This window comes from Pteronotus mesoamericanus, unplaced genomic scaffold (assembly GCF_021234165.1).
Source record: "Pteronotus mesoamericanus isolate MK-2021 breed Mesoamerican mustached bat unplaced genomic scaffold, CSHL_Meso_final contig_58, whole genome shotgun sequence".
Taxonomy (NCBI): Eukaryota; Metazoa; Chordata; class Mammalia; order Chiroptera; family Mormoopidae; genus Pteronotus; species Pteronotus mesoamericanus.
The window spans coordinates 8,161,219-8,174,583 of NW_026555205.1; the positions used below are offsets into that span (position 1 = coordinate 8,161,219).

At 43.2% G+C, this 13,365-nt stretch overlaps 1 protein-coding gene across 1 annotated transcript; it reads left to right on the forward strand.

The window, feature by feature from the left end:
• Positions 1-1,447: 1,447 nt before the first annotated feature.
• Positions 1,448-5,242, forward strand: IRS4 (insulin receptor substrate 4). The gene has a single exon (XM_054580422.1). It carries the CDS (start codon positions 1,448-1,450, stop codon positions 5,240-5,242), a length of 3,795 nt encoding a protein of 1,264 aa, XP_054436397.1.
• The last annotated feature ends 8,123 nt before the right edge of the window (positions 5,243-13,365 follow it).

The window sequence follows — 13,365 nt, forward strand, 5'->3', positions numbered from 1 at the left end:
ATTCCAGGATATGTATTCGACATGATCCTTTGTTCTAGGTAGAAGCTTTTCTTCTAAAGTTTTTCGGCTTCGCTCAAGGAAAGACAAACTTATTATTTTGAAATTCTCTTAAAGGCGCCTTTCAAAGCATTTCCCGCGGGAAAATATCACGACAGCTCAGCACTGGTGTTTTCCAGTAAGACTCGAGTCTAAATTTTTTTTCCAACATGGCTGTATACTTTGCAGGCCCCCCCAAATTTGTGCTTTCAGTCACCATTAATCAAACACCATCTTTAGCCAACCTGCGTTTCCTGGGCTAGAAATGCGCTCTGATCAAAGATTATATTCATTTCTAAGGCATCGGTGTTATTCCTGTGCCTTAGAGCCGCGGGCTTTTGTCTGGGCTGGAGCAGGCTCGGGAGTGCCTGCAGCGAGGGGGACGGCAGGTCTGAGAGCCCTGGTCGTTAACACGTTTCCAGGGGGATGCCCACACTTTTTCCCAAGACGCCCACGGCGCTCACCCCGAGCGACCAGACTGTGACAGGAATAGAGAATTTATGTGAAGGACAGGGAAAAAAAGAGGGCGCTCAGCTCTGTACCCGGGTCACCGCGGCTCATGGATTTACATGAGTTTATTACTACCATTAACAGCTACTTGGAAAGGGTTGTTTACCGCCTGAATGCGCGACAACCAGACGTCGGAGCCCACACCGCGACCCAAGCCACGCCCCCTCGCCTTGAGGGCCCCTCCTGTCCCCCAAACTAATTAATTCAGAGCGACCTCCCTGCCAGACACTCCCATTGGCTCCCACCCCATCCAATGAGAACCTTGCAACAGTTTCACCTGGCTCCCAGTTCCCAAATAAACAAACAAACTGTCCCGCTACTGTGCCAGCTCTCTTCTCGGCTCAGCCCGACAAGGTTGCGCTCTGCTCCCTCCCACAACTTCGAGCACCCTCCAGCGAACAGAGCGTGGGCGGTGGTGCCCCCACTCGGACTCGATCTCGAGCCACTTTCTCCTCTGCCCCTCCTGGCCTTCTCCCGCCTTTCTGTGCCTTGGTGGACTCCTCGTTGGGACCACCGTGGCCAGAGTGCCCCGCCTTCTCCCGTAGGTGCCCCGGGGGCCTAAAGGCCAGGACATTCACCTAGACAGTCTAGGCTGGGTTGGAGGTGGCCCCGCCTCTCAAGCCTGCCGCCCCCTCCCTTGCGCACTTCTGCGAGCTGCAGCTCGAGCCCCACCACTGCGCTGGTAGCTGGAGCCCAAGCGGCCACCGCGTGAGGCTGCGGTCACGTGTTGTTTTGCCCGCCGCTGCGTGCCCGGAGTGGACGGGGGTGGGGGGGCCCGGGCGAGGGCTTAGGTAGGAGGGGGCTGGGGCGGGCTGACCGGGGTAGACGGCCTCTTCCCCCAGCCCTCCCTTCCCAGAGGCCCCCCTCCCCCTCACTCACCTTAAAACCACCGTGCATCACCATGGCGAGTTGCTCCTTCGCTCGCGACCCAGCGACAAGGAGACTGAGAACTGCAGCAGCGGCTACGGCGGCAGCTCTAGCTGCGGTAGCGACCACCCCACTTCTTTCCTCGGGAACCCCAACCGCACTCATTGGGACCGGGTCGTCTTGTCCGGGAGGCATGTGGCTCTCCACAGCCACTGGCTCCCGGTCACATTCCGAGTCCGATGAGGAGGACCTTCCCGTCGGTGACGACGTCTGCAAACGCGGCTACCTGCGGAAGCAGAAGCATGGGCACAGGCGCTACTTCGTGCTCAAACTCGAGACCGCCGATGCCCCAGCTCGGCTGGAATACTACGAAAATGCCAAGAAGTTCCGGCACAGTGTCCGTGCCGCGGCGGCTGCAGCAGCGGCGGCCGCCTCAGGCGCCGCGGTCCCCGCGCTCATCCCACCTCGGCGCGTGATCACCCTGTACCAGTGCTTCTCTGTGAGCCAGCGAGCCGACGCAAGGTATCGACACCTCATCGCTCTTTTCACCCAGGACGAGTACTTCGCTATGGTGGCCGAGAACGAGTCGGAGCAAGAGAGCTGGTACTTGCTGCTCAGCCGCCTCATCCTCGAGAGCAAACGCCGCCGCTACGGTAAGCCCGGCGCGCAGCCAGATGGAGAGCCGGCCACCCTTGCGGCCGCAGCGGTGGTGGAGCCACCCTTCTACAAAGATGTGTGGCAAGTAATAGTCAAACCCAGGGGGCTAGGGCATAGAAAAGAGCTGAGCGGCGTGTTCCGACTCTGTCTTACCGACGAGGAGGTTGTATTTGTGAGGCTGAATACCGAAGTGGCCAGCGTGGTTGTCCAGCTCCTGAGCATCCGTCGCTGCGGGCACTCCGAACAGTATTTCTTCTTAGAAGTAGGCAGGTCCACCGTCATCGGTCCAGGGGAGCTCTGGATGCAGGTCGATGACTGTGTAGTGGCTCAAAACATGCATGAGCTCTTTTTGGAGAAGATGAGAGCTTTGTGTGCAGACGAATACAGAGCCCGCTGCCGCAGCTACAGCGTCAGCATCGGCGCCCACCTGTTAACCCTGCTGTCCACTAGGAGGCATCTGGACATGATGCCGCTCGAGCCCGGCGGCTGGCTCAGAAGGTCCCGCTTTGAGCAGTTTTGCCACCTCAGGGCAATAAGTGACCGGGAAAACGAGATGCTCCTCACCAGGCGCGACATAACACCCCGCGAGCCTGTGCCGCACTCCAGGCGAAGAAGACTGCACCTGCCCAGAGCGCGTAGGTCCAGAAGAGCGATTTCAGTGCCAGACAGCTTTTTTCGGCGCCTATCACCCAGCCTGGTGCTTGCCCCGCAGACTGCAGAAGTCCCCAGCGACAGAGCTTGCTTATTTTCTGAAGCATCTAGTTCTGGTTCTGGCAGCTCTGTGGAAGAAGGAAATCCTCAAGGCCAAGAGGGTCAGGAAGGAAACGCAGGCGACTATATGCCCATGAACAGCTGGGGCTCCGGAAATGGCCAGGGCTCAGGAGGTGACCAGGGATCAAGTGGCCAAAGCTCAGGAGGAAACCAGTGCTTAGGCAGGGGGCAGAGCTCTGGAGATGGCCAGGACTCAAGTGGTGGCCAGGTTTCAGGTGGCAAAGGCTCAGGGGGCCAGGGTGCAGGAGGAAACCAGTGCTCAGGAGATGGCCAGGGCCCCCCAGGTGGGCACAGTTCAGGCAGTGGCCAGGGAGCCAGTGGTGGGCACGGCTCAGGTAGTGGCCAGGGTGCAGGACATAGCCATGGCTCAGGTGTTGGCATGAACCCTGGAGGGGACAAAAGCTCAGGAAGTGGGAAAGGCTCCGATGGCAATGGTGAACATAAAAAATCTCTGAAGAAAAAATCTTATTTTGGCAAAATAATTCAAAGCAAGCAACAGCAAATGCCACCACCTCCACCACCTCCACCTCCATCTCCATCCCCGCCAGCTGGAGCAACTGGTGGAAAAGGGAAATCTGGGGGAAGATTCCGACTTTATTTTTGTGCTGACAGAGCAGCCACAAAAGAACGCAAAGTAGCCAAAGAAGTCAAAGATGCAGAGACCCCAGAAGGTCCAGTTTGTGGTCCCCAGAGAGCCAGAGCTTTTTTTGAAGATGAGGAGGACCCATATGTGCCAATGAAGGCAGGGGTGGCTGCCCCTCTGGAAAGCTTTAGTGATTATATGCCAATGGCTCCTCAAAATGTTTCTGCTTCCAAAAAGTGCCAGTCTCGATCCTCTTTGGAAGATTCGAAAGGGTACATGCTGATGTTTCCCAGAGTGAGCCCACCACCTGCCTTAAGTCCTCCAAAAGCACCTGATTCTGATAAAGAGGATGACTCTAAGGACAATGAGAGTGACAGTGATTACATGTTTATGGCTCCTGGGGCCGGTGCAATTCCAAAAAACCCCGGAAATCCTCAGGGGGACTTTTCCTCCAAAAGTTGGAGCTCCTACTTCTCTCTGCCAAATCCTTTTCGGAGCTCCCCGTTGGAACAGAGTAACCACAGTGAGTATGTGCCAATGTTATCTGGAAAACTTCTGGGGAAGGGCCTAGAAAAAGAAGCACCTACCAGGGGCCCCAAATACGCAGCCTCAGATCCTTCGGTTGAGAGCTTTGAAGCTTCCCTCCAGTCATACTCAAAGCCTGGAGATGGGGGACCACCCTCAAAGCCTTCAGAGGATGGGTCCCCCAAGGACAAGGCTAAGAGACCTCACAGACTTTCTTTTATTACAAAAGGAAATAAAATCCAGCCAAGACCAGAAAAGTCCACACGAGAGCAGAGAGAGCCTGACAGCTCTAGTGACTATGTCAACATTGACTTTACTAAAAGAAGCAGTAATATGCCAGTCCCCTTTACTCAAGGACTGCCACAGTCGTGGGGCATAATTGCTAATCCCAGACAGTCAGCCTTTTCTCAGTACGTGAATCTTGAGTTCAGAGTGCCATTTCGAAATCCTGCAAACGTCCTCTCAAATCTTTTAAGAGCTATTCCCGGTGCCAACCGCTTCTCTCAGGGCCGTGCTAGGTGGCCACTTCTGCCTCTTTTTACCAGTGCTACAGGTGGCAATGCTAATGAGGAAGGGTGTGAGTACATTGAAGTTATGTTCAACCAAGCAATGACACCAGCCTTGCCTTTTGCTGAGCGTGTCATTCGCTATGATGCCGAAACAGGTCGAATCTATGTGGTCGACCCATTTTCGGAGTGCTGTATGGACATTTCTCTCTTCCCCAGCCGCTGCTCCGAACAGGAAGAAGAACTAGAGAGAAGACACCCACAAAGCCGTTTGCAAAGTTTCTTTGCATCCGCCAGAACCGCTGTCTCGGCTTTACCAACCGACAGCCTGGAGAGAGATCTCTACGCTTCCTTAGCCTCGGCCGCCGCTGTGGTCGTTGCTCCAACCTTAGCTGTGGACCGGGCTTTAGCCGCTGCCTCTGCCCTCGCCGCAGCCCCGGGCATGGGCGCAGCCGCCGCGGGCTTCGAGGCCGCCGCTGGATTTAACTCTGCCTCTGTCCGCTGGTTCCAACCGATTGCTAATGCTGCTAGTGCCGAAGCAGTAAGGGGTGCCCAGGTTGTTGCCAGTGACTCGAACCCTAAAGGCTCAAACCCAGCTGCAGATCTTGCTGGAGGTGAGAACGAGGCTGGCGGCGCTAGCGCTGCAGCTGCCGCTCCCACACCACCTCCTCGCCGCCGCCTGCCAAGACCCCCCGAGCGAGAAGATTCTGAAGACAACAATACTTATGTGAAAATGGACTTTGCCAGACCTGACGACAAGCAGTTCGACGCTTCCCAAAGAGGTTAGTAATTTTATAATTAATTTCCCTAAAGTTGATGGTTATTTAATGAATCGATGCGCTACTATGTCTACGGTGTTAAGAAAGAGTGAGTTAATTTTCATCAGGTGATGCCTATCTAGCATGGAAAATAGAATTCAGTTTTAATTACGCCTGCAGTACTCTCTGATATTGGCAGAAAAACTTAACTTTTTAATCCAGTCATATGTAAATCCAATTTCTTTATCTGGAAAGTACCGATTATCACTTGTAGCATGAGGATGCTTTCAAATATCTTCCCCTTACACTTAATGATTTATGCAAACAGGACACCTTGAATTGAATCCCATGAACTCATTTTCAAATCAACAACAAAAAATGTGTTTTTCTCCAAATACCCGTAGTTCATTGCAGGAGTTTTAATAAGAGCACAGAATATCAAGGGGTAATAATCACCTGTTAGCATTTAGGAGAGGACCACTTTATTCCCTGAAAGTTACTTTTTGAAAAGCAGTCATCCTTAACCTAGTTTACTATGATTTACCAAGAAGATTAAATCTCAGTTGTTACCATAAATATCTGGGGGAATAAAGCATAAATGATCCAAAACAACAAGTGATTAAAAGAAGAGCATATCTGGCTCCAGAATGTGTTTTTGTGTTGATTTATTTGGCTTTTCCACATTGTTGAAAACTTTGAGTGTTCCTTTTCTCTCTCTCTAGTAGTGACAGGCAAGTCACCTTCTGTGTGCCTTTTTTTCTTCATGTAACTCTCCCCAAAGAGTATAGAGAAAAGTTTATAATGGGTATGAGTATTATTCCAAAGGTTTAAAAAGCATTTAAAACAGCTAATTGGTGTGTCTTCTGGGAAATCTGGGAAAGCAAGATCGTAAGGCTGGAGGAAGGCGGGGCGGGGCCGGGGTGGGGGGACCTTAAAGACAGCCTACCTGCAACAGTGTAAGTTTCTTAAAAGGGTTACTTTTCCAAAGGAAGAAATAAGGAAGAGTAGGAGCTATTAGAGTTGAAAATAAGACTTTGAGTAAATCTGTGTACATTATGCAATGTTGTTATCAGTGTGTTTGGAGACATTCTCAAGAAATGATTTCAGACAGTGATGTCTCCAGTCTCAAGTGCCTTCCCTCTTTAGTAGAACGTGCTTCTTTCCCAATGAAGGAAAGAGGTGGGCTTCAGCAGTTTTCATTCCAGTAGTCGGTTTAGTGAATATTTTTGCTTTGCTTGCTTTCTGGAATGCTTTTGTGATTGAGTCTCTGCCCACTGTGCTTGATCAGGCAGAACAAGTCAGGGACTGATCACAACAGTCACCTAACAAGCTTCCTATTTAGCGCAGGTGTAGCCCCCCCTTCTCTCTCTGCTTTAGAGAACTTGTCGTACAAATACTCACATTTGCAGCATAGACACATTAAGGAGTGATCATTAAAAGGACAAAAGGATGCTTTGGCTTGCCAAAGGATTCCATTCAGATGTCCTTTAAATTGTGAGCCACCCTCCATACAAGTGCACATGCACATACATGATCATCACTATTGCCCAAACCAAGCATTTAAAATGTATAATTCTATTTTCAAGAATTTAATCCATTATCAGCTTTTCAGGAACAGATCTATTTTAGTCCCTAAAGTACATCTGGAAATTGGTGTCAAGTTATTGTTTGAGCCTAACTGCTGAAGACACCCTTTAGGATATTGATGTAGGTGTTCCACAGCTACCTGTGTCCCCATGGTATCTTAGAAAGAACAAGTTTTCATAGAGGTTTGTCTTTATTTTCCAATACTTTTTGTTTCAGTAAATATTTAAATTAGTGAAATCTTAAATAAATTCTGACTTCCTGAGGGTCATCCAGATTCAATTATCATTATTTTAGCATAAGTTACTGATTTATAAATTACTTCACTTGACTTTGTAGCTATTTTAAGATTTAATGTTCTCTAAGTATATTGTTCATTGAAGAAATACCTAACTTTATTTTTATTGAATGACTACCACAAGGAGGCTGTGTTTCACAGGAAAATCGGTGCTTAGGTTGAAACAAGAGGATATATGTGGACGCACTTTGGAACTTTAAAGCGTTTTACAAATATATTTTTATTTTGTCATTGGATTAACACTAAAGCAGTTTCAACAGTTTAAACTAATTTAGTTTCTTGCAAAAATTGTTGGTCCTGAAGATAATTCAGGGACATGATTTACTGAGCTATTTAAAAGGAAGGATATATAGAAAGAACTCCCTGCAAGAATTGACTTGCTACCATTTTAATGTAAATTAATATGGTAGAATGTTGTCTGAGAGGCAATAACAGGCTGGTTAATTCTGATGTGTTTTGAATATAAAGCTGTAGGATAATTTTCATCCATTTTTGCTTTCTCTTCACCTTCCTATCAAACATTAAAACATAAAGTTCATGTTAGAAAACAAAAAAAGATGCCCTGCCTGGTGTGACTCAGCAGACTGAGTGCCAGCCTACAAACCAAAAAGGTCGCCAGTTCAATTCCCAGTCAGGGCACATGCCTGGGTTGTGGGTCAGGTCCCCAGTTAGGGGTGATTGATGTTTCTCCCTTTCTTTCTCCCTCCCTCCACCTTTCTCTAAAAAAATAATTTAAAGAAAAGCTTTAACAAAGGAATAAAGGCACAGTCTTTATTAGCAGTTATGTATCTCAAAGCATGATTTTATTTATGGCTAATGCTTAAAACAGTGCCTGGCACATAGTAGTGTTATACATGAATTATTATACAACTGTTATCACATTGTTACTGTTACTACCTTTAGAAATACAAAGCTAAATTCAAGTTCTTAGTCCTCAAAAATCTACTTTTCAGTTAGTCTTTACTTTCATTTAATGTGGTTTATATGGTTGTTCAGAGTTGGGATCTTTATAGTTGGGATCTCTTTAGAACGTATGTTAAATGCGGTGAGACTATAAGGCAGTCTAGATACTATAGTTTTGTTCATGTAACACAAAATTAATATATAATTTTATTTACCCACAGTCACATTGCATATAAATAAGTACTTTAAATCATTTGTCTAAGGCGATTAGAAAAATATCACCCAGAAATATAACCTTGACTTGATCATTTTATAAATGAAATAATTTAAAAAGTATAAAGTGTTCACATTTTATACACATGGGTTATGAGCATTAGCATGTTTTTTATATGGTTTAGTCTAACTCTTGGTCCACATATGAATTTTTGCCTTTTTTATTGCTATATCTCGTGTAGAACTTGAAATGACTTAATGTGAAAAATTCACTGATTTTTCAGTTATAGAGATAGGTGGATAAGGACATCTATAGGAGGAATGAGAGAATTGGTCAGCCAAATTTGCAGTATTATGTTAACATTTGGTATTCAAAAACAAGAAATTGTAATAACTACCTGTTGAAATTTTAGACACCTATTAACATGAAGGAAGTGTAAGCTGCTTTTCAGTGTACTACTGCCAAATTCTCTTGTCATAAATTGTAAGTGCTGAGAACAAATTGTGTTGTATTGGACTTATTAGAAATTACTAGAGTAAAGTGTCCATATAGCAGAGATTTCTCAGTCACCATTATGGGTCACCTAACTTAGGCGACATTCACCCCCCGCCCCCGAAAAAGAATTTGACAGTCATTTGTTGTAGGGATATTTGACCTATAACAAATAAAGAGGAATTCATTCAATTAAAGTTAACTAAAATTGTTGGCAAACATTATTCATTTCTGTTCATTCTAACAGTGACATTTCCCAGGGTAAAAATGTGGGTTACTAGCAAAGCATCTTTAAGCAAGGACTAGGACTTTAATTGAGCAGAACAGAATATCAAACATGCATAAAAACTCCAACAAGATTTCCTCGTTTTCTTTCTTTAATTGCCAAATATGAACTAAAATACTTGAGTCAGTGATAATGAGCTGTTGTGGGAACAAACTTGGGCTTCTTAGAATGACTCCCAATTTTTTGTGTTGGAATAGATGAAGGTAACCAACATAGGGAGGAATATGGAATATTGTGTGTGATTTAAAAGGGACTGTTAAATTGTCATCTTGTTGATTGAAGGAATGCTTTACAGTTGCATACTACCTTAAAATTTGCGAAGTACATTCACATTCATTATTTTACTGAGGGACAGTAGGTACTGGAACTGAGGCCAGTGTTAAGAATTTTTCCTGTGGTCAAAAGAGTTAGTGACAGAGCTGAAAATCAAATGCATACACCTGATTTCAAGCCCATTGCTCCACATAGCACACCACACTGTCCTTCAATCAGATGTTCAATCTGTTCTTTTCCTGTTGATGAAAGATAAGTATATAGTCAAGGGTTGGGAAAAATTACAAGTTCTCATGAATTTGGTAGTCACAATTGTTTTTGGTAAGTAATTAATTCAAAGTGTTATAACTGTGAACCGTCTGCCAGAGGTTAGGTAACTTTCATTACATTGAACTTTTGGCCTTGGCTCTTAGAATAAAATAATTTGACCTGTACTGAAATTGAGTATTTTAAATATGATCTGAATAGAAGTTTGCTAATCTTTATTTCTGAAACAGAAATAGTGTGTGTATATCTATTTGGATTCCCATGGCAACACTGAATGGAAGAAAAGTGTAATGAGGATGCATTCAGTAAATTTCCATTAATGATCTTACCCTTAACTGAAGTTGGGCATCTTTAGTTTTTCTAATAATTTATTGACCTTGTCAGTTACAACAAAATTACTATTTTCTATTTTTCATTTTTGTTTCACAGTTCCAATTATTTCCCCCAACAAAATTATTTTAATTTTATTTTTCCATATGTATAAAATCTGATGTTATAATATAAACAATCACAGTGGGCAAAACAGGATAAGGTGAACAGGTGGGGGGAAAAAGCGCTGTAGAAATAGATGTTCTGTATTTGTTTAAAAAGTAAATTTGCTTTTGGCAGGCAGGTTAGTAGATTTTAGAAGCCTCGAAAATCAAATCCTCTCCTTGGAACATAAAAATCCTTGTTTAAAATTAAATTCATTTTGTTTAACATCTTTTTAATGCTTTAAGTATGTAAAAATAGCCCAGACATTTTATTGGCAATTTTGGAAAGTAGCTTTTGTAGAATGCTTAATTAAAGCTCGCAGTGTATTTTGGTTAAAAAATGCTGCCAGGCTCTTAGATGGTGAGGATCATTTACTGGAAAACATTGTTTGGTCCTGAGTGAGAAATGAGAGTTGAAAAAAGCCACCTTTCATAATAATGACATGAATATATTACCACACACTCTGCTTTTACCACACTACCAGATTGTTAATTTTAAAGCTATTGATAAAGTTGCCAAGATAGTGTGCTTGCCATATGAACTTAAAATATATTCTTCAGGAGTTCGGCATTGGGTATTGGTTATGCAGTTATGGGTTTGACATTTACATCTTCTTTTAGCAATGTAGCCTGAACACTTGAGAAATAGGGGATTTATAAAGATTTTTTTTTAATGTAGACACTATCCTATTTTAGATTCACCTTCTTTTAAAGGATACCTTACAATTCCTGGCTGAAGAGCTAATTCCTTTGAGAATTAGTGGAAAACGTGTACTTATATAGTTATTTTATGAAATGAGAAAGTTATTGCTATTTTTTTTCTAGCTTCCTGACATCCCTTTCTTATTGGTTAGGGTTGCATTGGTTTCATTACAACTTACCCTTATGTGCTCTTGGCAGGATTGTATCCCTAATTTCAGGATAACATGCCCTTTTCTGGTCTCCCTCTGGCTGAAAGCATGATGGCCACTTAGAGAGTTCCACGGGGCCCACAAAAGAATTATTTCACCCAAATATTGCTTGCTTTTAGTTCACAGCCTGCTTAGGCTTAGCCTGCAGGAACAACCTTCTCTGCAGGGCTCTTTGTTCTGAAGGTCTGAGGCTGTGCTGCCTGCTTTACTATTGCTTGCTGGCACTGAGGCAGGTGGGCCAGTTTTTAAAGCTATTTTCATGGTTGGATTGACCACACTATGTTTGATATTAGCCAGGCCTTCTGGTTTTACTGAGTATTTAATTACTTATAAATTATAGTCACTTTATCTAGTTTTCATGATTTATATAATTTTCCTCTGTATGATTAATTTTCTATTTGTAGACTTGAAACTTAAAATATCACTGAAGTCTCCATCTTTAAATTTGTCTTGAAAATTATTCACATGCACACCCAAGGTGCTTGAAAGGTTGACCAATGAATGTGATTTTTAACTCCTGCTTTTTCATAAGTTGTACCTCCAGCCTTGAAGACATAACAACACTGTCCTCACCCTCAGAGCCCCAATCCCCATCCCATGAAGGAGTCCTAATGGTGGGTGAAGCTCATACCATAATTTCCTTTCCACTGCCACCTTGCCCCCATTATTTCAGCAGCTTGATTTTCTGAGACACTATTTTTATTGCCATGGCTAGAAGAGATATTTTCCTGGAGTCCCAAATTGAAACTTCAAATACTTCTTCCCACAGAATTGGTGTTAGAAGTGCTGGTTGGGCATAGTCAAAGTAGTTCCTCTTGTAAGTTCAGGAACTGCTTAGGTTTAATATAGGCATGTATAGATGAAACTATGAATCTCTTCACCATTTTTTTATAACATTGTTTCTATGGTATAATTTATTTTGAGTTTCAGCTAAACAATGAGGCTTGGAATATGTCTCTTTTGTAAATTGGAGACTGCTTATATTAGAATTCTAGGAACTTGCATTTTTTAAGTCTGCAGTAACTAGACAGCAGAGTGAAGTAGCCCAAGTGTACATTGGGAGGTGTTTGAAAAACTGACCTGAGGTGAAAAACTCTAGCTGATCCCCAACTAGTTTGTATCCAGATAATCAAGACTAGAATGAATATACATATGTGATCCAGGGCCTGCTAGTGAAGGGCAGGTGCGAAAAAATTGAGCCGACCTTTGATGAGATGGAAGTTTACAAGTGTCATCCATTTCCTTCACAGGTTATATTGTCTAATCTGTCACAAAGTTCTTGCTATCATGAGAAGAAACATATTTGATGTTCTGATCTATGAAGGAGACAATAGTCTGGTATGACTGGCATTGGAAAGACTAGCAGCAATTATTGCACGTATTCACTCTTGGAAGACAGCACTTGAATTTTTATCACATCTTAGAGAATCATCCTCCTATGTATTTATATACAGGGTACACAAAAGTATGATTATCTGTTCTTATTAGGAGAAAAGAAACTATATATTAATATAAGCCCAAGGCAATGCTGAGCTAAATAATTTAATAGTATTATTATACATTCATCTTTGAGATATATGCTTCCATTTCTCTTCATTTCCTTCTGCTTATTTGCCTTCAAATGTTTATTTGGTTGCCACTGCCTGTGTGATAAGTTGTTTGCAATGATAGAATGTGAACTAATAAACAGTGAGGAATTTTCAAAAGAATTTGAAAAGTATTTTTTGAGTTGTAGGAAAATTGGAGTTGAAAAGATAACTAAGTCAATTAGATAGGGAAAACTAGAAAGAGAATATATTGTTATAGTTTTGGCTTTCTATGGTCAGGGGAGGGAACCATTGCTACTTTGGACTTCAAAGTGTAATTAGAGGTATGTTTATGATTAACATAAAGAGGTCTGGAATGCCCTGGAGAAACTGCCTCCTTGACTCGTTTTACAAATTTCAAGGGATATTAAAGTCATATGTGCTTTATTAGTACATTAAAGATTAATGGTCAGGCTTATATCATTATGCAAATGGAAAAAGAAAAGTTTATTTGTTTTTGAGAAACAAATGATACCTGCCAGGTTTTGGGGCAGAAGTAGGAAAGTGTTTTGACCATTCAGAGTCCATTGAGGTTTTCTCTCCTACAGAGAAGACTTCTCTGTAGGGAAGCAATTGTAACTTGTCATTAAAAAAAACCTTTGATTAACAGGAAAGTAAAGATACCAATAAGGTCATTATTTATAACCTGTCAATATCAAGTGGAAATAATAAATCAAAAACAGACCAGATTATTAAAAGCACTGTCATATGGTAAATGGTATCAAAATAAACAGAAAGCAGAACTAAGATGTGATTGTCAGCTATTTGATATTCATTTTTCAGACTGTTCCTAAATTGCTTACCTTTGCTGCCTAGTGAGCTTCTGAGTTACTTCCTTATTTTGTTCTTTGGAATGTGCTCAGGG